At 32.3% G+C, this 22497-nt stretch overlaps 1 protein-coding gene across 12 annotated transcripts in view; it reads right to left on the reverse strand.

Moving 5' to 3' along the window:
* The window catches only part of KDM6A (lysine demethylase 6A), a 252356-nt gene that overhangs the window by 41904 nt on the left and 187955 nt on the right, over positions 1–22497 (reverse strand). For 8 of the 12 annotated variants that reach the window (XM_056826093.1, XM_007493302.3, XM_056826092.1 and 5 more), the window contains 8 exons: positions 18901–19027; positions 7098–7196; positions 6735–6954; positions 6056–6190; positions 5449–5604; positions 4717–4812; positions 2594–2698; positions 1688–2083 (listed from right to left, as the gene is read on the reverse strand). In XM_056826093.1, coding sequence (XP_056682071.1) covers positions 1688–2083; positions 2594–2698; positions 4717–4812; positions 5449–5604; positions 6056–6190; positions 6735–6954; positions 7098–7196; positions 18901–19027 — 1334 coding nt within the window. The remainder of the gene's footprint in view (positions 1–1687; positions 2084–2593; positions 2699–4716; positions 4813–5448; positions 5605–6055; positions 6191–6734; positions 6955–7097; positions 7197–18900; positions 19028–22497) is intronic. The other 4 variants (XM_007493305.3, XM_007493303.3, XM_001366285.5 and 1 more) reach the window with 2 other exon arrangements.

A 22497-nucleotide genomic window follows, 5' to 3' on the forward strand; every position in this document is an offset into this window, starting at 1 on the left:
AGCCATTTTACAATCAACTTCTTGAACAAATGTAGTTTAAAAACAGCTTCAATGCCTTCAGAATTCTGAAATGTAGAACTTTTGGCCTAATGTTAGTTCACTAGTATACCTTCTTCCATGCATATTTTGTAAAACAAAAACTGAACAAATACAAGATAATTAACAGATAGGAAAGAAATTTAATCAGAAAACTTAAACATCATGTTTAATGAAACGATTTTGAAGACATAGTTTTTATACAATTAGGTATTACCTCTTTTTTATGATATAATAGAGTAGGGACTCAATGATTCTCGACCTGACCATTTAAATACTACCTAAAAAATGAAGTGTTTCCTAATATGCTCATTAGTGTCCTCCCTTTCAAAAACAACCTTGTATTTGGTAATGTATGTATTTTTATACTTTTCTTTCTCATTAGAAAATGAAGATCCTTATATTTGGATAGGCCAGCACCTAGTACATTGCTTGACACTGTCTGAATTCAAAATACTAAGATTAGTGAGACTATAGTTTGGATGGATGAAGTGTTAAGAAACCTGTTTTCAAGATAAGAAATGTCCAGATTATCTGTCAAAAAAGAATAAAATTAAAAATGATTACTTTTAAAAATTCATTCTTCTCACTCCTTTTTCATAGGTTTATAATCATGAAAACAGTATTTTTGAATTATTTGGCTGAAACAGTAGTTCATTTTATCCATAAAAAACATTTTTAAATTTCCAGTTCAATACTATTAGAGTTCATCTCCTATTGAGTTTTTAAGTCAAGGATATGAAATACTGTAAAGAGGATCCCTTGATAACCTTATTTTTCTAAGAAAATTAAAAATTTTAATGAGTACAAGTAAACAGGCTTTCCTTCAAGCCAACCAAGTACTCATTCTTGTCTGCATTAATAAAGGTCTAAATTATTCGATAATCCTGGGGGAAAATATTGATCTCAAACATCAGCTTGTCAGTTACCTAGGCATATCCTCTTCTCATCATCCCCAAGAAAATCAATAATAAAAAAGAGGTCTTATATAAACCAAAATATTTAAAGAAGCAAGTTGTATAATAGCACATTAGAAATGAATGCAAAGATATCCATCATTTGATGGATGGCTAAAAAAATGTTTTAAGTGCCTAAAATGAAAAATTATTACCCCAAAAAAAGCATACAGCATAAGAAACAATGTCTAACAACATACAGAAACAATGGGAAAACTTATATGAACTATTGGCAAAGTGAAGTAATCAGAACCAGAAAAACAATGTGCACTACAACAAAATAAAAAGAAACAACAAAAAACCCAAACAAGGCCATGAAACTGAAATGGCCAAGGTTGGTCCAAAAGAAGAGATACTAAAAGGTACTTCCCAACCTTCTTTGAAGGGATGTGACACACCTAAGCTAATGTAATGACTAGCTTTTTTGAAATGCTCCCCCCCATCCCGTTTTTTGCTCGTTTGCAAAAAGGAATGGCTCCCTAAGAGGGGAGGAAGATCTAGGAAATGAAGATGAAATAATGAAACATCAAAAAAACAAAAAACACAAGGTACTGATACAAATGGCCTGCCATACACACTCTCACTCTCTCTCTCTCTCTCACTCATTCACTAGGTCTTTTCTTTTTTTCTAAGGTTAAAAATATAGGCAAATTATTCACCATATCCAACCAATAATGCAGTTGTTATCCTATTACCTGAGTGGAGTTAGAGAGTTGGTTTTTCCACGGCTCCTCTGCGCTGCTGGTCAGGTTTGTGCGGTTATGAGGTAGAGTGAGTGCGTTTCGCTGCAGGTAAGGCACGTTTCCATTACTTCCACTTCCTGTTATGTGATTATTGCCTATCAAAATAGTGTCTGTACTACCCAGCGTTCTTGCTGTACTGCAGGGAACTGGGCCTGCTGGAAAGGGTCCATTTGCCAAAGGCTGTCCAGGGCAGGCTGGACGGATTCCAGGCTGAGTGACATTAGGCACTCTGGTTAGAGCAACCTGTGGTTGCTGACCAGAGACAGAGTTTGTAGGCAGTGATGAGTCAGCTGTTGGCCCATTGGGAATTCCAGTAGTTCGTACCTGTGTAACTCCTGTTTGTCTCATCTAGGGGGGGTGGGGATGGGGGGGGGGGGGTGGCAGAAGAAAGATAAATTTCTCATGTGAATCAAAAGAATATTATGGTGTTAATGACACATTAATACCATGTTTAACAATATATGAAGAATTTTCTGTAATATTTATTTCTTTGGGCTAAAAGTACAAGAGAGAAAAACAAGGTTTTTCTTTTAAGTAGAATATTTTATTGATTGAGAACTAGAAAAAAAACCCAAGAAGAATGTAAGTTTCTTGAATGCCAGTTTAATTCACTTTTATATCTGTATTACCAAAAGCCTAGCACTATACTTGGCACTGAATAGACAATGATTTTTAATACTTAGTTTTCTCTAAAAACTTATTTCCAACACTACAAATAAAAGTACATATCAAAAACTATACTATAAAATAAATAGAAGGTATTAGTCTGGTAATTTAAGCAGGCACTTACAATGATTTTAAACATTAATAAAGGAGAAAGTGTACCTTATAAATCATAGAGAATCACTTTATACACACCTGCTGATGTTGTTGCATCAAAACAAACTGACTCTCCAGTTGCTCCAGCATTAGTTTCTGTGCTGGATTTAAATTATTTCTATTTGCACGAAGCTGTTCCAAGTGCTTTGGGAAAAATGAAGCAAAAATTAAAATTTGCATATGACCAATATAAAGTGATCACTACATCTGGATATAGAACAAATAAAGAGCCAGAGAAAGTAAGAACCTTAGCCTTTCAAAATAGCAAAACTCCATGAAATGTGGTCTTGATTTCAACCTCTGCTATAAATTAGATGTGTGACATAATCCCTTGAACTCAGCTTCTTTTAACAGTAAGATGAAAGTATTGGACTATGTATCTTCTAAGTTTCTTCCAATACTTAAGATTCTACTATTATTACAACTATTACTAGATTTAATCATTTGAATCACATGTCAAAATCTACATTTCCTTTTATTTAGAAATGTTTCAAATAATTAGTATCATTGGATATTTCTGATTAATGACTAACCTTTTACATTATCTTACATTTTCCCAGAAATATAAAATGTTCCCCATATTAAATACTTTTAGTTTGAGTCTAGCTTCCCCAAAGACATCATACAAACCTAATCATATTGTAGGCACTGAAGAAATGAATATATAAAGTCCATATGTTATCTTCTTAAAAAGTCTAGATTAAGATTTGGGAGACCTTTGAGACCATTTATTCTGAGCTCTTTTCCAAATGTGAAAACTTAGGTACAGAAAGGTGAAGAGCTAAATTTGAAAGTAGGTTCCCAATGTCTGTCTCTCTCTCACCCTTATCTTCCATCTTATAAGCAATATCTTGTATGGTTCCAAGGAAGAAGAGCAGGAAAGGTCAGGCAATGGAGGTTAAGTGACTTGCCCAAGGTCAAAAAGCTACTAAGTGCCTAGAATCCTGGACCTGCTATCTCTAAGCATGGCTCTCAATCCATTAAGCTACCTGGCTGTCCAAGGTTGCTTGTCTCTTAATCCTGTTTTCTTTTTCCTGCATCTTAGCACCCAAACAGTGCTGGTGAAACTGAATTGTTATTTTTTTTTAAAAGATTGCCCTTTTTAAAGCATTTTCTACATTTGAACATCAGATGATCTGGTTCCCTTCAATTCTGTAGCTGCCTGAGGGACAAGGAAAGGGTAAGATGCAATGAATATCAGATTTCCTTTCCCCTTCTCCTCCTCCTCACATTTCCCTTCAAATACACAGGAACTGAAATGAATCAGGTTACAGAACAAAACAAAACAAACACCACAAAATTCATAAAAGTGAGATTCACAAGTCCCATATGACTTTCCAGTTAAAGCAAAATTCAGTAAAAAAAGTTTCCAGAAGAAATTTCAACAAAATTCTCTAATTTTATTATGTAAATGTATTATATTAGGGATTTAAACCTAGTATATTTTTATATTTCTTAAACATCTCAGAGAGCTCAATCTCAATAGCAGGGTCTCTCTAACATATTTTCATATTAGTAGTTTACTTATTAATGTTCTTTTCTAGTCATATTTCACAAAAATGCTTGACCTCAGAAATATTTAAATAATAACGTTAAAATGTATAGCCCATAAAAATCCAGTGCAGTATAGAAATCTAAAATTTGAAATCAAGAAATAAAGGGAAAAATGTACTTTAGACCCACACGTCTCCCTTATCCCCACACATACTCCCACCTTTCCTTAACATGATTAACTTTAAGACACTGCAATACTTCTATATTCTGGCAATATCTGTATTAAATATTAGGAGTTTGATTCTAAAATGCATGTGGATACTGTTGTTTACAGTAACAAGAAAAGGAATAAGATATATCTATATCTTATTTCATTTAATTCTCAAGGCAAAAACTGAAGATAGGTATTGCACAAGCTAAGTTAAAAGTAAGTTTTTCCAAGGCCACCAAGATAGTAAATGCTAGACTAGACTCAAAACCAAGGCCTTCTGATTCCAAATGGGGGATTCTTTCAGTTAAACCCATCAGCATTGTGGTACATGATAAATTATTTAGAGTGGGTATATTTTCAAAGGAAGGATGAATTTTCCAGGAATATAATTTTTGGGCAGACTAAAAGAAAACAAACATTCTAAACCTTAAAATTTTCATTTCTTTGAGATACATACCTGTAATTTCTGTGGTGTCAAGCACCATGAATGAATTTGTTGCTGTGCTGGAGGATGTGACACTGTATGGCCACTACTCCAGGTATTGGAAGTATTCTGAAGAAAACATGTTAAAAAGTTAAAATGATGAAAGGATATATAGTGATTACCCCCACACAACAATAACTAATGGGGACTAAATGACAATGAATTGGAATAAAATACTGCAGTTTGTCTATGAAATTATTTTTAAATACTAAGGTCTTTCAAAGGTAGAATTTTTAAATGACAATTTGAATGGTTAATATTAAATTTAGGGAAGGGAAAAATCATTAATAGTATATATAAACATATTGATTCTTTAAACCCACCCTCGCACCCACCACCCTCAAATTATGAAACAAATGATTCCTTTTTAAAAAAGCATGCTGTCATTTAGACCCAACATTTTTTTTTAAACTTCGGTGCTACTGGAAAGTGATGGTGAAAAGCGTTTTAATATCTTAGCAGCAGGGAAATGAATAAAATGGCCTGATGCATGTAATCTAATCTCTAGCTTTATTTATTATGATGCTAGGATTTCATGATGAAATACAGTGTTAAAAATGTATAATTATCAGAGAAACTCAAACCTTTCACTCCCTGATGTCCACAAGTATAAAAATCAGAACAAATAATGTTCTAATTTCAAAATCTTCGTGCACTTTGGACCTGGTTTTGGATTGGGGTTTTCTAGTTCTCTAGAATATATACCTTTGTTGGACTAGATGTTCTTTTCCTCTTGGCAGGACTGGACAGGTCATCTACTTGGCTAGAAGGAATCATGTGTAGTGGCAAGGATTGCTGTGAAATTGGTGTTTGACTGAGGCCTAATACAGGTTCAGTATTTGGATGATGAGGTTTACAAGCCTAAGGATCACAGAAGGAAGACAAAAATATGGTTCTATATACTCTTAATTCTTTCCTTCAAATTAAAAACTTTTATAAGCTGCATAATTTTCAAAGCTATGTGGACATAGCTGATTACAATGATTGAAAATCAAAATCAAATGAATTATCAGTGGAGGAATGTGTACCTTCCTTGGGATTAAAAAAATTTTTTAAGGATATAATCACTGCAGCATTTCTACTTGAGAAATTTCTCTCAAAATCATGAAAATCCACAAAGGTTCTAAATTGGTACCCCAAATTTCTCCCACATTATAGGGAGTGTTACCTTGATCTAGAATCCCTTTGTAATTAAATCAAAGGCTTTTTATTATTGAAAGCCAGTCCTGCACTTAGTAAAATAAGCTTGACCACTAAAGATTCAAATAACCCTTAAAGCTGGGCACCTGCAGAATATAACCCAACTTCTCACCTGCTGTGCTGTGTTCATGGCACCCTGCCTGGAGGTAAGCTCTGCGGGAATTGGTAGGCTCCATGCCTCCTCAATACTAGGAAGTAATTTAGTTTTATTCTGTAGACTACCTTGTGGAAGGTTACACAACTGAGCCTAGGAAAAATTATGTAAAAAGCAAATTTAACACAAGCCTACTTTAGTAAGAGCAAGTCCACTAAATCTTCCTAAATGCTGTAGCTAATTATGTTTTAAAGAAAATAGATTCTAAATTTGGGGTTTTAGAAAGATACTAAGGATAAAGAGGGTAACCAGAATATAAACCTTTGTGAGAATCAGAACAAAGTTGAGCTCTCATAATTATTATCTTATGAAACTTCAAGCAAGAGTGAAAGACAGTGTTTGTGTTCTTTCTCTAAAATGCTATGGAAACTTAAAAATGTAGACAATACATAGAAAAAAAAGTTATGTAAATTAATATGCATCAACTGAGTAAATGTGCAAAAGAGTATATTAAAATACTTTATATCTTACTTAAAAATGGAACATAAAATAATACTACAAGCTATGATATGTATACAAAGTATGAAAACAGATCATAAACACCATGACACAACTAGACAAACTTGCCATCCACCCCTTCCTGCCTGGTGTGTCATGAACAAAAACTGTCACTTTTGTAAATACTATTTAATTTTACCTGTAAATACTTAATCCGTGCTGCAAGTGCAGAGGTATTACTACAATTTTTGCTCCTAGTTGCATTTAAATAACATTTAATAGCATCCTGAGGCTGGTTGCAGGACTCATACAGAGTGCCTAGGTCCATCCAGGCTGCAGCATGGCCATGGTCCAATTGTACAGCACATATATAAGCCTGTAAAGCATCCATAGGCTGATTTTGCTGTTGGTAGAGCACACTAAAAAAGAAAGAAAGAATTAAATATCTTCTAAAGAGGATTATTAATCCCAACAAGATATCTAGTATATTGTGCAGCATGCAAAGTTTTTTATTTGATTTATAAAAAAGTCATAATGCTGTTTATTTTATACAAAGTCTTACCCTATTGAACACCATGTATCTGCACTTGCTTCTGATTTATCAATTGACTGCCTATAAGATATAAAGGCATCTTGAACTTTTCCAATACTTGAATAGCACCTGGGGAGTGGGTGAGGAAAAAAAAAACAATCAAGAAAATTATATTAATGTACTATAAATGCTTCAACTTTTCTCAGGAGGTATTGTGTATTACTAAAGTATAAAACAATTTAAATTTTCAAAATTATACTAAGTTTGAGTAAAAAGTACCCCAGGCTTTTTCTTAAACAATGGATAGGCTGAAAAAGGGTACTGCATTTAGAAATTATCAGAATAAATACTTGATCATAATACTCCTTTAAAAAAAAGGGAAAAGAACCAACCAGTTTTTAGTATTACATTATAGCACAAACAAAAATAGACAAATGACATAAGTATTACTGCTCCATACAAGGCAAGTCATACATTTTCACTATGGTACCCACCCAAATAAATTTTTATAAGAAACTCTTTAATTTGTGGTTAATGAAGATTCTAATAATTATTGTTTTTCCAAATTAAAAAAGAAACTGTATAAAATTAACATCATTAACATTATTATATAATCATAAACTAATTGAATGACAAAGGACTGTTAACGTTTTATTTTAAAATTAACTTAATAACAATTCTACACATTATTTTCAATTAGAGCATTATATTCAGTGGATCTATATTCACTCCAATCAGTGCAGAAAACAACTTACATATGCAAAATGTTCCCATATCAATGAGACGTTTCTTATGTGGGATTCTCTAGACCTTTTTTTCATTTTATGAATACTAGTGCAGGACGTGAGATATCTATGCGTTTTATCTTTTTATTTCACATGATGAGATTAGCTAGCTTTCATAATCATAGATATTTTATAAACAAATACTTCCCATATTCCTTTAAACAACCTGTGGAAAATTGTATAATCACTGAAAGAACTAAACCCACCTATACAAGGAAAACAAAGTAGATCAATAGTGTTTATTGTGCAGACTGTTATTTACAGTTAGATGAGCAATCTATACAGTGGGTCTATCTGTATGTGTGTATACTGATTCACGATAAATTAGATAAAAAAATTGAACAAGCAAATGGTCTAGATTGTCGTTGGGAAATCACACAGTGCTTAATTACACCAACCTTTTCCTGAGGTGAAAAAAAACTCATCCTGTTAATATTTGGCCAATGGTGCTATATGGCAGTCTCATAAAAATTAAAGTTGCAGGTCATCAACCACAGGTCAAAGGGAGATATCTCGGGCATGAGTTAGCTACAGAATACCACTGAATAACTAATTAAACAGAAGACATAAATGATATAAAGTATACATATTACTGAAAAGTAGTGGAGTAAAAAAGTTCTCATAGAGTATCTTTCATATGCTGGGCACTTAAATGTTTAACTAACTAAGCAAGTATAAGATATGACTGACTGATGAATTGCTTAGGTTCTCAAGGATAAGTATGAAAAGAGCACTGCACATATCTGGGTAGGAGAGATGCGTAGAGTTTATTGGAAGTTATGGGAAAAGTCATAAGAGACTGGAATGTAATCTGCATTACCCACAACAGATGAGAGCTTTCATTTCCTTCTTGGATCACTTGAAAAATGATATTAGTGCTTTCAAGATTGTATAATGGTCAGCAAAAATTTCCTTGATTCATCTGGCTGTACTTCCAGCTCTGTCTTAAAGGTATAAAATCAACTAAGCATTAGGAGCTGAGGACAAGTCTAAATTTTCCACTGTTGTTGACATAGGTACTTAGAGAAACACTAATACATTTGTCCCATTTCTCAGTTATCTATTGTCCTCCTGTGTCTTCATCTCTCTGAATGCATTCTAGGATACTGTAGAACCTTTGACCTCAATATTAAGTTTTCTAGATACTTGCTGCCTGGTCTTGAAGTGGTGCTCATAACATAATATTTTTCTCTGGTATTTTACAAGTAAGTTTGAATTTTACACAGGGGTTGTCTTTGATTCCTTCCTACATGGCAAGAATAACAAATGCTCATCAGCCAAGATAGCTCCTAGTTTCTTTTGGCCACCTAGTTGAGGTGATTGCTTTATATTAGTTTCATAAGAAATGGTAATAATCAATATCAATCTTCTTTGTCTTTTCTCATTTTTCTGGAACAATAATTCCTCTGAATAGTTCAAGTAGAAGGGTTTGCAATTTTAATGAAGAAACTTCTCATCTTTATTCTTTCTTGCAATTATGATCTTCATTTTGACTTTTGTTTTAGTTGGAATTAGTCTTATAGTCTGATTGCATAAAAGTTCTCATCATTTTTTTTATTTTAGGGGGTGGATGTTTGTTGATATTGATCTTGTATAGTCTTCTAATTTGTCCAGAAAATGTATTTTTATGAATACATGAAGCTTTGATGTAGTCAACAAGTCTTGGCTCTCTCTCATTTCTAAAATCTGATTCAACACTTTTCTTTTTTTCTCCCTTATACCAAACTTCTCATTAAAATCCAGAACTATAAAAGTTTAGTTTTTACTTGGTTTGAAATATTTTGTCAAGTTATTGTTCTACCTTTTCATCCTCTCCAACAGATGTAGGCTCATAAGCTATGATTATCTTCATGGTGGTCTCTTTGATTATACCCATCATGAGCACTATAAGAAGAAATGATGAAGTATCCATGAAAAGATTTTTATTATTGCCGTTGGATGCACAATGAAAACAACTCTATCACCTCTCATAGATTCCTACTCCAAGATGATTGAAACATTCTGCCATTTAGAGACAATATGCTTATGTTTTTCCTATACTTTTCCACTGGAATATCAATAGTGTTGTTAATTTCTAAAAATAGTACGTCAACATGTTAGTTAAAGGCATATATTTAGGGTACTGGCATTTATAGATGTTCTAAAAATTCTGTTCTTTTACTCTTTTTCTTTTCCAGCACTGTAACCATGGAAATCAAAATAAGTTTTATAAGTCTCAGGGATCAATCAATCTATCTATGTATCTGTCTAATGCACTGCTACAGAAATATAAACTATGAATAAGTGCCCCGACTACTGATCATAAGTCTTTACATACTTAGAAAATAGATATGTGGAACAATTCTGATGATTTTCTCAGTCCATCATTTTTGCCATCTCTATAGCTTTGGACAACGAACAGATCCTCTCTCTTCTCTGGGTTGTCTGTGTCATGTTTTTCCGCCTACAAGCCTGACTTCGTTATTTATATCAAATGTACTAACTGAATGGATGGGAGTGGGGGGGGTGTCAATATCCTCTTAAATCTTTAATATGACTTGGTGATCTTATTAGTTCCCATGGGTTTAATTACCATTTCTCAGCATAGAGTACACAGATCTATATATCTAGACCTACTATCCAGGCCGGCACTACCAACTGCCTTTTGGATAGCTCAATCAGTCAATCAGGTAAAAAATAATTTATTAATAAACTGTGTGTGTGTGTGTGTGTGTGTGAGAGAGAGAGAGAGAGAGAGAGAGAGAGAGAGAGAGAGAGAGAGAGAGAGAGAGAGAGAGAGAGAATGAGAGAGACAGATACTGGGGATACAAAGGCAAAAAAATAATTAAAAAGTCTAGATCATTATTCATTTTTTTATCTTTCTCTCAAAATACTTATCTTCTGAACTTTAATATTTCTCTAAAAAGATTCCACCATTTTTTTTCATTACCCAGGTTTAAAAATTATTATTTGAATGTTTCTTATTATTACTAAAATTATTCTAGATTTTTTACTTTCACATCACATATTCCATTAGTATTCGATTTCTGTCACTCTTTATTTACATTTCTTACATCTGTTTTATTCTAACTACTAACATAGATATCAATGAACTTAAAATCCTCATTACATCTTTCTTAGAGTGTTACTATGATCTCCAAATTGGTCTTCATGCTTCAAATATGTCTCTACTCTAAGTTATACTTCACCCAAATGCCAATGTTTTTTTCCATAACACAGGTATAATGCCATTCTCAAACAAAACATGCCCATAATTCCCTATGTCCTTTAAGATGAAATATAAACCCCTCTATTTATATCTTAAAATACTTTATACTATTCCTACGAATTAACTTCCCAATCTATATTTTCATATCTTACATATTCCCACATATTAATCTACCAAAAAAGGAGTGGGTAAAGTCAAATTTCTCAAAGTTTCAAAATGTGCAACTGGGAAACCAGTGGTATTAAGAGAAAAGAAAGCATAAACGATAACTATTTTAGAAGATTAGATAAATACTGTAAAAGAGTATAAGTCTGAGGTAATGATAGTACATTCAAATGGGAGTTTGAAAAGAAAGGTGAGAGTCCAAGAAAAGTCAGTAATACAAATTTCTGTTTGATAGTTACTGAGATAGACTGGTATGTGCTGACAGGATGGAAAATAGTCAAATTTTGCTAATAAGTAGTAAAGACAAAGGGGAACAATGGAAGTGGAGACACACCATAAAAGAAGTTGTGAAATATGGAAAAGAATCCTGTATTTTATACTTGGTAGGTGCCTGAGATACACTGAAGACTTAGGGGCAAAGGAGTGCCAAGAGCACAGTTCCACTTTAGGATGATAATCTGGTAATTGTATGCAAATTAGATTAGAGGAAGAAGCAGCTACATGCTAAAAGAGTCTGATAGGTATTGCAATAATCTATTCAAGTGGTAATGGTGACCAGAATTTGTTAACTGAAAATAGTCAAAAAGAAATTAGCCAGATGTGATTACTTTTGGCCAGTGAGAAATAGTAGAGATTAAAGTGATTTAACTAAATGCAGAGAGGGAAAAGTAAAACAAAAACAAAAACACCCTAATTTTTAAGGACACTGATGCCATTTAAGAGAAATATGAATTTTCCTACAAAAGTAGAGGCATAGAAGAATCTAACTTTTAATGATTTTTTAAAAAACAAAAGGAAGCATCATTTTTAACAGGATTATACTAGTAGCTTTCTCAGTAAACACACAAATAAAACAAGGATACTCAAGGTACTATTAACTGATCTAGCTCTAAAAACACCAATAACAACAAGAAGAGAAATAAATTAAAGGAATAAAGTTAAAATCAAGAGGAAACAAAACTATTCCTTTTTGCTGATGAGATGATAGTTTACATAAAATTCCTAAAGAATCAGAAATGAAACAAAATGATATAATTTTGGCAAAAATCCAGGCTATAAAATAAACCAATTAAAATGAAAGTATCTCCATCTAAGAATAATAAAATTCCATAGTGAATAATATGAAAAGAAATATCAATAACAATAGCATTTAAATACATAAAATAAGTGAGATTAATTCCCACTTTCAAAGCATCTTCAATATTTGTATAAATTCAATCACAAAATTCTCTTTAATTGCTGAAGTATAATCAGTGCTCATAGATAGTGTATGGAAATATAATGATGAAACAAAGAAGCTAATGTACTATAATACAAAGACAAACTATCAAAGCAATACTTTACAGAAATCAATGAAAATTCATGTGGAGAATGAAACATCTATAAAATATAATGGGAATAGTGAAACAAAAAGGTAGGAATAATGTAAGAATAGGACTTCTAGATATTGGACTATACTGTAAATAGTCATCAAAATCTTTTGATTTGGTTAAAAAATATAGAAATAAACCAATAGAATGAACTAGGTAAGAGAACAATGGAACCCAATAATCTATTGTTCAATGAACTAGAAAACATTAACTACTTAGGAAATAACTTGCCTATGATACTGCTAGATATAAATACTGGAAAGCATTTTTAAAGAAATTAAGCTTCAACCAAAGTCCTTGTTCCATATTCTAAATGGATGATGTTACCATTAAGAAATCATGCCATAAAACATAGAAGATAGCATAGTATTCATAGATCAGGGAAATGAAGAAAGGGAGGGAGAAAAATCAGTCAACAGATACTTATTAAGCACCTACTTATAGCAGGGCACTATACTAAAGTACTGGGGTAATGAAATGACTTTGCCCTTAAGAAGCTTACAACCTAATTTGGGAAGAAGATAACAAGCAAATACGTGCAGACAAGCTATATGTTTAAAAAGAAAATAACTGAGAGAAAGGGCACTAGAAGGAGGCTTCTTGTAGAAGACAGGATTTTAGTTGAGACAAAGCAAGCCAGGCAAGACAGAAAGCAGAGCAGAGGAAAGAGAGGATTTGAGAAATAGGAGGACAACTAGAGACAATGCCCATAGCTGAGTGATAGAATGTCTTAATTGTTGGAGGAAAAGGGAGGCCAGATATACTGTACTATAAAAGTACATGCCAGAAAGGAAGCAGTCAGAGAATTAAAAAACAAAGAAGGAACTAGGTTATGAAAAGTTTTGAATGCTAAACAAAGGATTTTGTATATGAAGCTAGAAAAGATAAGGAAGCACTGGAATTTACCAAGAAAGGAGGTAGTATGGTCAGACATGATTTAAGAAAACCATTTTAGTGGCTGAATGGAGGACAGAAATATCAACTTGAGGCAAGCAGATCCACTAGCAGGACACAGAAATAAAGAAAACATAGGGTGAGAAAAGGTGGCATATTTGAGAAATGCTACAGAGATGAAACTGATGAGCTTTAAGAGATAGAAGGGGTCCAGGATGACATCTAGTATTAAAGTCTGAGGGACCAGGAAGATGGTGCTGTTTTCTATAGTAAAATAAGAAAAGTTGGAGAGGACAGGAATCTTTGAAGAGAAAAGAAAATGAATTTAGTTTTGAGCATGTTGAGTTTAAGATGTCTAAAAAATAGTTTGAGATGTAAGAAGGGCAAGATAGGGGGATTTGAAAATTGTCAGCACTGAAATGTAATTAAATCCATGGGAGTTGATGAGATCATCAAGTAAAATAGAATAGATGTAGAAGAGAATTCAGGGTAGAATCTAAAGTTAAAAGATGCTCTCTGGGTGAGGATTCATCCAAGAAAAATGTGAAGATACAAATAAGAAGGAGAACAAGAGTGGTACCCTGAAAACTGAAGAAATAACTTGACTAAGGTCATTAAGTGTTAGTTTGAGAATTATTCAAACTCAGGTCTTTGGACTTCTAAGTCAGTGCTATTACCACTATAGTACATACACCAATTTTTCATCTAACTAAAAATTTTCCAACGTTGTGAATTATATTCACATTTTACAAGTATACTTTTAAAACCAAGATCTGTAATAGTATACGTACCTAAATATGAAATGATAATCTAAGATTTCAAGAGGAAAAAGAATACAACCTCCACCCCAAAAATAGTAGAATGGTGCTTAGTAAATGAAAGGATGCCTGGATTCAAGTGCCCTACTTATTACAAATCACAAAAGCATAATATGTAATGGTAGAACATATCTATACTTTTTCACACCTTTTCAAAATTATTTTTTAATTTATTAAAAAAAATTTTAATTACATTTTTTAGAATAATTTTCCATGGTTATAAGACTCAAGTTCCTTCCCTCCCCTCCTCCCGACCCCCTCCAATATCTGGGGCACACTTCCACTGAGTTTAACATGTGCCACTGAACAAGACCCATTTCCTTACTTTGATCTTCTACTAACATCATGTCTGGATAGAAAAATAGTAAGGACAAAGGATAATTTTGCACACTCCCTTTAGTCAATCCTTCCTCAAGGATAAGCACTAACATTTTAAAAATTGTTAGACTAGGAACATCAAAACAGAAAACGTTAATTGTATTGATACAGAAACTTTTCAATTTCATATATTCAAATTTCCTATGCAATTTGAAGGTCATTCTTGTTGAACAGTTTATTTCTCAGTGGAATTATTAAATTTAATCATTATATTGCTTTAAGTTTGACCATGGATATTTTCTCCAGGTGGACTTACTAAAAATTGGCTTTGGAGGGGGGAGGGTGCTCAAAGGTTGTAATTTTTCTCATATTTCTTACATTATGGTGGTTTAGGGTTTTTATTTATTTTTTTACTTTGTTGTCTCCTGGAAAAGACCCATAATTGTTATGAAGCTTGTTTTCGAGATCAATGTTTTGAATAGAGGGTATGTTTTCTTTTAATGATATTCTTTTTTCCTTCTCCCAGATTATCCTTCATTTGTATATAAAAGTATTCCTAATCAGTTGGAAAGTTTCTGTTTTTGTTTGTTTTTTTGGGCTATTTGGTGAAATATCAAAGATTCAATTTAAAAAATTTACCAATTATTTTTATTATGCAGGCCATAAATTTAGCCCTAAGCATTTAATTTTTTTAAATAACTCTGGAACAACATATTATGAGATCCATATTTTTCCTCAAAATCCACAGGGTCTTCAGCCTCATTAAATGTTGAAGTATTTTCTTTTACTTTCCAGTATTATATCATGGATATCCGGAACTTGTATAATAGATATGGAGGATGGATTCCCTTCATTTGTTAATGTTTTCTTTTGCTTGTTTATTTCCTTACATTTACAGTCTTCGATTTTTCTTCCTCTTATGATGTCTGGTAATCTCAATATATTTTTCAGTCCCCCGGCCCCAATAATTGTCCTTTTAATTGCTCACTTTCTGACCTTCACCATGAGTTGATCCTAAAGCATCTTAGCCTTTTCCCATGTTGGACAGTTCATGGTTCACCAGCCAATGTACCTGCCCCAACTGACTTTAGGAGGATAGAACTAGTCCCACGTAGACACTAGGTTCTTTCTATCATGATTAGAAGGCTACAAGGTTCTTCTTCACTAAGCACATTATGCCCCATTCCTTCTATTCCTCAATTAATGAGTTAGAGAATAAAGAGTGCTATTATTGAATTATTGCTAAAGTTTAGGTAGTTATCTGTCATTTGGAATTGTCATTTGGAATATTCTGTGAGGGGATGGGAAGAGAGGAGCAATTAGGGTGTAGAACTGGGCTCTAATATAAGTCCAGACAAAAGTACTACCTCTTTTTCTCAGCTCCCTAGACATCTTTAAGAGCACAGAATATTGGCTATCAAGACCTCAGCAAATTTTAGCAGTTTATGTTTTGGATGTACAATGTAATAGAAAGATGGATAATAAGGTGGGGAGATGAGGATGTATATGAATGTGGGTGCTGTATTTCGTTTCAAGCCTATGAGAGGGCTAATGCAACTTTGCTAATGGGAACATGCTGGACAAAAGGGAAGAGGGGCATTGAGTAAGAATGAGTTAGGTATTAGTTCACAGATTTTGCCTTCTTTGGGGTTCCAAGTGTCAGAGCATAGAGACAGCATTAGCTGTTTTATCTTTGATTACAAAATTTCTGTTTGAGAGAAGATGGACGGACTGTGAAGATAAAAATGTCTACTTCATTTTGTTGGTTACATGATTCAAGTATTTTCATTTTCAGATTTTCAATATCTTTACATTAAACATCTTCAATAAGGGTACAAACTGCGTATTATTCTCTCTCTCAAACTCAAACTGACAAATATCATTCATAAAACCAAAAACCATATATGTGGTCGAGGGATATATAAACAACTGATTGAGTGAACCAAATCACTACTCATATGTGAGAAATGCAAATCTAAAAAACTCAGGCTTTTCACCTCAAAGACAGACATAGTAAAAATTATAAGTAATAAGAGCTAGGATGTTTAAATTGTCCAAATAGTCATTTGATGAATATTATCTTATTTAATTTGCACAACCTAAAAAATAGTTGCTATTATTACAACCACACTTCATAGTTGAGAAAACTATGGAAAACAAAGGTTAAAGGATTTGACCAAAGGATTAGACAGCTAGTAAGTATTGGGATGAAAAGTAAATTCAGGTCTTCCTGATTCCAGACAAAGTGTTCTTTATTGGTAGGAATGGGAAAAGAAAAGTAGAAATTCATTCTTGATAAAGCATGAGTTCAATCATTCTGAAAAGCAAATTGAAATTATTTTAACACAGTAGAAATTGTCTTTTCCCTTTGACTTCAAAATCCCTTTTGCAGTATCAAGGAACTGGATACAAAATAGATGTCCATCCATTAGGGACTAGCTAAAGCAAAAGGTGGCACACAAAAACAAAGGAATATTATTAAGATATTAAAATAAAGAATAATATAAACCCTATATTTATAAAAAGTGAAGAATGTAAGAAAAGGAAAATAAAATGGACAATGGTAATAAAAATGTTAATGGAAAGAACAAAAATAGTAACAACAATAAAGTTTGTTGGAACTGTAATGAACATGGTTAATGTGTGGAACATTATACATAATATGAAAATTTGTGGGTTTTTTTGCTTTATTAAACTGTTTTCCACTTTTTAATTATTGTTATTACAAAAGACAAAATTTATCATGGGAGAATAGTATAAAAGCATACACACACACGTACGTATATGCATTTATATTAAATGTATGTGTCTGTGTGTTATTGCATGTATAGTTCTGGTAAGTCATTTAACTTCGGTCTAAGGAAATAATAAGTTTTACAGAAGGTAGCAATCTGTAATTCCTCCTCTGGAAATTCCCTATAGAAAATGAATCAAGGTAAAATTCCTGTCCCTAATTATAAATGATGGCTCTCTGGTAGGAGGAGAGAGAAGAATTTATTTAAGAAATATATATGATATTGAAGAAGGAAAAAAATATCAATGTGGGACTTTTTACTAAACCAAAAATCTCATAATTAAAAAATACATTTATCATGCTATCAAAGTTAAGACCTCTATATCTTATACTGAAAACAAATGTTCTTTTCTAAGTCTGATATGGATAAGCAAACTTTCAAACAGTAAAATTACTCTAATTTAAATGTAGGATTATGTAGTATGTTTAGGATAAGGAAAACTGAAATTGCCTTGAACCCTGGACTAATACAAACACAGGACAAGTATAAAGAGAAAGGCAGGTGTAGGAAATCAAAGTTAATGATGAAATAAAAAGATGATCTAATACTTATAACAAACCAATGTAACTTTATTTCATGTCAGAAGTATTAGAAATAAATTTTGCAAGATGACAAATCCTGAAGACCTGCCAATGCTAAAATCCATTCATTTTGGTAAGCCAAATACTGTGTCATTTTTTAAAAAAGAAAAGTAATTTGTCATTAGATAATTTTAAATGCAATGTTAAGTGAATTTATACTATGTCCATGATCTTGGTTTTTAAAAATATTCTGATAACCATTCTTCAATAATTTTTTTGTTTGTTTTTGCATCATATGCACTGTTCTATAAAGGAGTACAACAAGCAATAAGATACTTTCCTGTTGTACCCTTAAGGTAAGTGATATGTTCCCATCTTAAGTGAGAAAAATAATGTTTAAAAGGTCAGCAATATCTTGTTAGCAGCCTATTAGGTTAGGCATCAAATCCAAATCTATCACCATGGCATTCCATTCTGTACAATAAAAAAAATGCAAAGAAAAATAAAGCACAACGTTAGCTGGTTAAGAGAAGAATGAAAACAATTGTTAGTTATTATCAAGAGTTAAGACCCAATCAACTTCATTTGAGTCTATATAAAGAAAAACAAAGTGAAGTGAAAGTCAAGGAAATCCAAAGTAAACATTAAAAGAGAAGATGTATATAAGGATGAGAGTAGCTAGATGACTCATTGAAAAGAGAGCCAGGCCTGGAGACAAGAAGTCCTGATTTCAAACCTAACCTCAGATATATGACCCTGGGTAAGTCACTTCACACCAGTTACTTAGCCCTTACTATTCTTCTGCCTTGGAAATGGAACTTAGTATCAACTCTAAGGATATAAATTGTTTTACATGGAAAATGAACCAATTAATTTTAAATGTGAAATTAGTTATTGGAATGCAAATTTTCAATGTGGAATTTTAAAAAGAACATTAAAAAATACTGAAGAGAACTCACCTTCCAAGGAAATACCAGGACTGGCCAGAGTTAGGATCTGCCTCTAGAGATTTTTGGAGATACTGAATAGCATAGCTTTCCTTTGTGGCTTTGTCTCCCAGCTGATCCACAGTGTGATGCATCCACCCTACAATAAAATGTCAGAAATAATCACCAAAACTTAATTATTAAAATGGTTGTCTTGTTGAGGTTAAAAAAAAAATTACCAACCACTCCACTCTTCCCCTAACTTCTCCCCCAAAAAAGCTTTCAAGAGAAGCTTCCTTAATACTCTGTCTCTACAATAAAATACAAAGTTTCAGTTTGTTGCTTTTTTATTTTTTTAAAGACCTTCATGATCTGACTCCAGTATATCTTTCTAGGATAACTGTATATTACTGGCCTTCCCTCAGGCAGAATTCTATACAAGCTGGGCTTCTTGCTGTTCCATAAACAAGACATCAATCTCTTAATGTCATGTCTGACACCCAGATCTAGAATATTCTTCTTTCTCATCCCTAAACTACAGAATTCCTATTTCCTTCGAACTCACCTCACAGAGCAACTAAAACTGGATATTATTTCACCTCCTGCCGTCTTCTTAGAATACCACGTATATCTTATGTTTAATTTTCTATATACAAGCTATTTCTTCCCAACAGAAATATAGACACCTTGGAAGGGAGGAACTGTTTTTTTCTTTGCTTGTTTGAACCCCTAGTGTCCAGTACAATGGCTGACACATGCTTATTGACCAAATGTATTTTTTAAGTATCCTATAGGAACAATCAAAACATTAATTTAATTTTGAAGTTTCAGATGGACCTCTGACAAACTACTAATACTATATGGTGATCAAAGTAGATTAGAGTTAATTACTAAGTAAATGAAAACTTTGTATGAAATGTTAATTCCTTTCCTTTGGCTTCTAAATTAGTAAAAAAGAATATTTCTCAGTATTGTAGAGGCAAAAACCTGAGCTGAGAACAAGAAACGTTAGACCCAGGTTTACCATTAACTAGCTATATGACTATAAGATACTCTACATCTGTCAAAAAGTGTTTGTATTGGCTACCTTACATAACAGGTATAAGAAAAAAAAATCAGATGTTGGGTTTAAAAATAAAGTGCTTTGAAAAGTGATAAAGATACACAAACAGGGTAGTATTAGGCACTTTTATTTTCTTGGTTTATTATGAAAATATAAATAAAATAGATCAGGAAAAATATACTTATAATAATATAAGATAATATAATAGTATAATCTTAAATTCACAGTTCAGGTCTATAATTTCAGATTTATATAATTACACAGTTGATAATTCTACAGCACTTAATGGCTTCTGAAATAAGGACCATAGACATCAATTAATGTAACATTCAGCTTTATTTAAACTGTTATGCCAAAAGTGGTGTAGTGAACAGGACTTGAACCAGGTTCCCTAACTCCTAAGCCAGTTAATTTTCCACTAATTATCTCCTGCAAAGAAATAAGAATTTCTAATTGTTCTGAATAAAACAATTGGTCAATTTGGCATATTAAAAATTCGTACTGCAATGGGAATGTTGGCATAATTTCCCCCATCTGAGTACAGCCTATAGTTAATATTAGTTTGCACTATAAATTTTTTCCCTCACCACCAGCCCTACTAAGATAATGTAATTTAAGGGAACTACATATTTAGAATAAGGTATGCCTATCTCTTAGTGGGTTTTTCCTAATATTTTTTAAAATTCCAATTGTAAATAACAGAGATAAATTTTTGTAGCTTCTGAAAAACAGAGGTTAAAAAACAATTCAACAACTATTTGTGAATTTTATTTATAGTCTTTATTTTCCAAGACACAAATATCCTTTTCAAAGGGGTGTTTTATACAAATAAAAATTAGAAATGAACTAGTATAAATTCAGATGTGCAAACTCAATTTTAAAATAAAAATGCTTTATATCAAAACAAAATATTAAGAAAAAAGATCTTTGCACATAAAGGGCACAACTCATCTCAAAAGATGGGTCACATGAGTATTCTTTTAAGTTTACTACAGTCAAAGCTTTCCCTCTTCTAAAGTCCTATTCTGATTTCTAACTGATCAAGTCATCAAGTTTTCTGGGTTTTAGAAAGCCTAATCTGTGTGAGAAAGTTCATACCAAACTATAAGGTTTCAAGGATGACCCCAGAAATGGGTTTATTATTTGTGGACAAGCTTAAATTAAAATTTCATGGAAACTGATCAGTAAGTTGATCACTAAGAGACGATTGGGGAGTTGTATTTTTGGCTTATTTTGGGGGGGGTCACAGCATTTCATAAATGATAAACTATGGTATGGAAGAATATCTGTGAAAGAAATTTCCATAAAAATGCAAACAGACCTTCGAAATATTACTGTTCTAAATCAAACATTTAGTCACAATAAAAAAAATTTACATTCTGCACCATTCTTGCTTTAAAAGTCATTAACAACTTTCAAAAGTCATTCTATTGTAGTTTACTTCAGGTATGTGTAAAGATTACCTCATTGCTTGCTAACTACCAAAATGCACATGTAAAAAGTTAAAGGACAAGAATTTCTTAGCTGTATGATAAATGGACATTAAAGTGGCTACACGACAAAACTTGATTCTTATAGGAACTATTTTTATATCTTATGGAGGTATTTAAGTTAAAAGAATAAAATAATTCTTGGTATCCCCACCTACCAGATCTATAGTAGTTTCCTAGTCCTAATGCGAATAGGTCATGCAATGATCTTTGTTCATTAACTGTTGCTTAAGGGTTGCATTACAATGAGGAAAACCTGAGCTACTATGTAAAATAATGGGCTTTTTAAATTTTTTAAAGTTTTTTTTTTTCCTATGTCAGGCCACTTATTGTTACAGTTCATTTAGATATCACAAATTGACATTTGCTCTGTTAACAATTTCTTTGGTAAAATCAGAGGGATAGAAATTACAAGGGATATTTGGATCCTACACACACGACTGACATCATTTATTTTTCACTAAATAAATGAAATTAGATAAATGGCACTAAAATGGGAAGTTAGTTGGAAAAGAATAAAGTTATAAATGGGCAATAAGAAAAAAATTCCAGAGTGGAATGGCTGTAAATTAACTTAATGTAAATAAACACTGATTGTAAGGAGCAATGAAATTAGATAATCTTCTAATAGATTTTCATTACTTTAGAGGTGTTTTGTGTTCCTAAATTGGAATTACTGGAGAGAAAAACTTCATTGCAAAAGTGAAAGAAAAGGGACAATTTCTCTAAATAAACTCTAGAAATTAACATATAAAAGGACAAAGTATTATTTCCATACCTTTTGCTTTTATAGTCTAAACTGCTAATATTTCTAAAATAAAATGCAATAATAATAAAAGAATATGTGCCATGGAAAAGAAAATTGAACTTACAAGTACATTTTAAATTGATTGAAACAGTACAATTAATATTAATGAAAACCTACATATTGGATAAGAGCATCTTAAAATAATAATATCCTCAAAAAATGCTCTAGAAAAAATTTAATGAAAAGAGAATTAAAATAACACCTTCCAATTGGGTATGAAAAGAAATAACTTGGTACACAAAATAAGGATCCCTATTTCAGGAAGGCCT

Source organism: Monodelphis domestica, chromosome 4 (genome assembly GCF_027887165.1).
Source record: "Monodelphis domestica isolate mMonDom1 chromosome 4, mMonDom1.pri, whole genome shotgun sequence".
NCBI classification, from domain to species: domain Eukaryota; kingdom Metazoa; phylum Chordata; class Mammalia; order Didelphimorphia; family Didelphidae; genus Monodelphis; species Monodelphis domestica.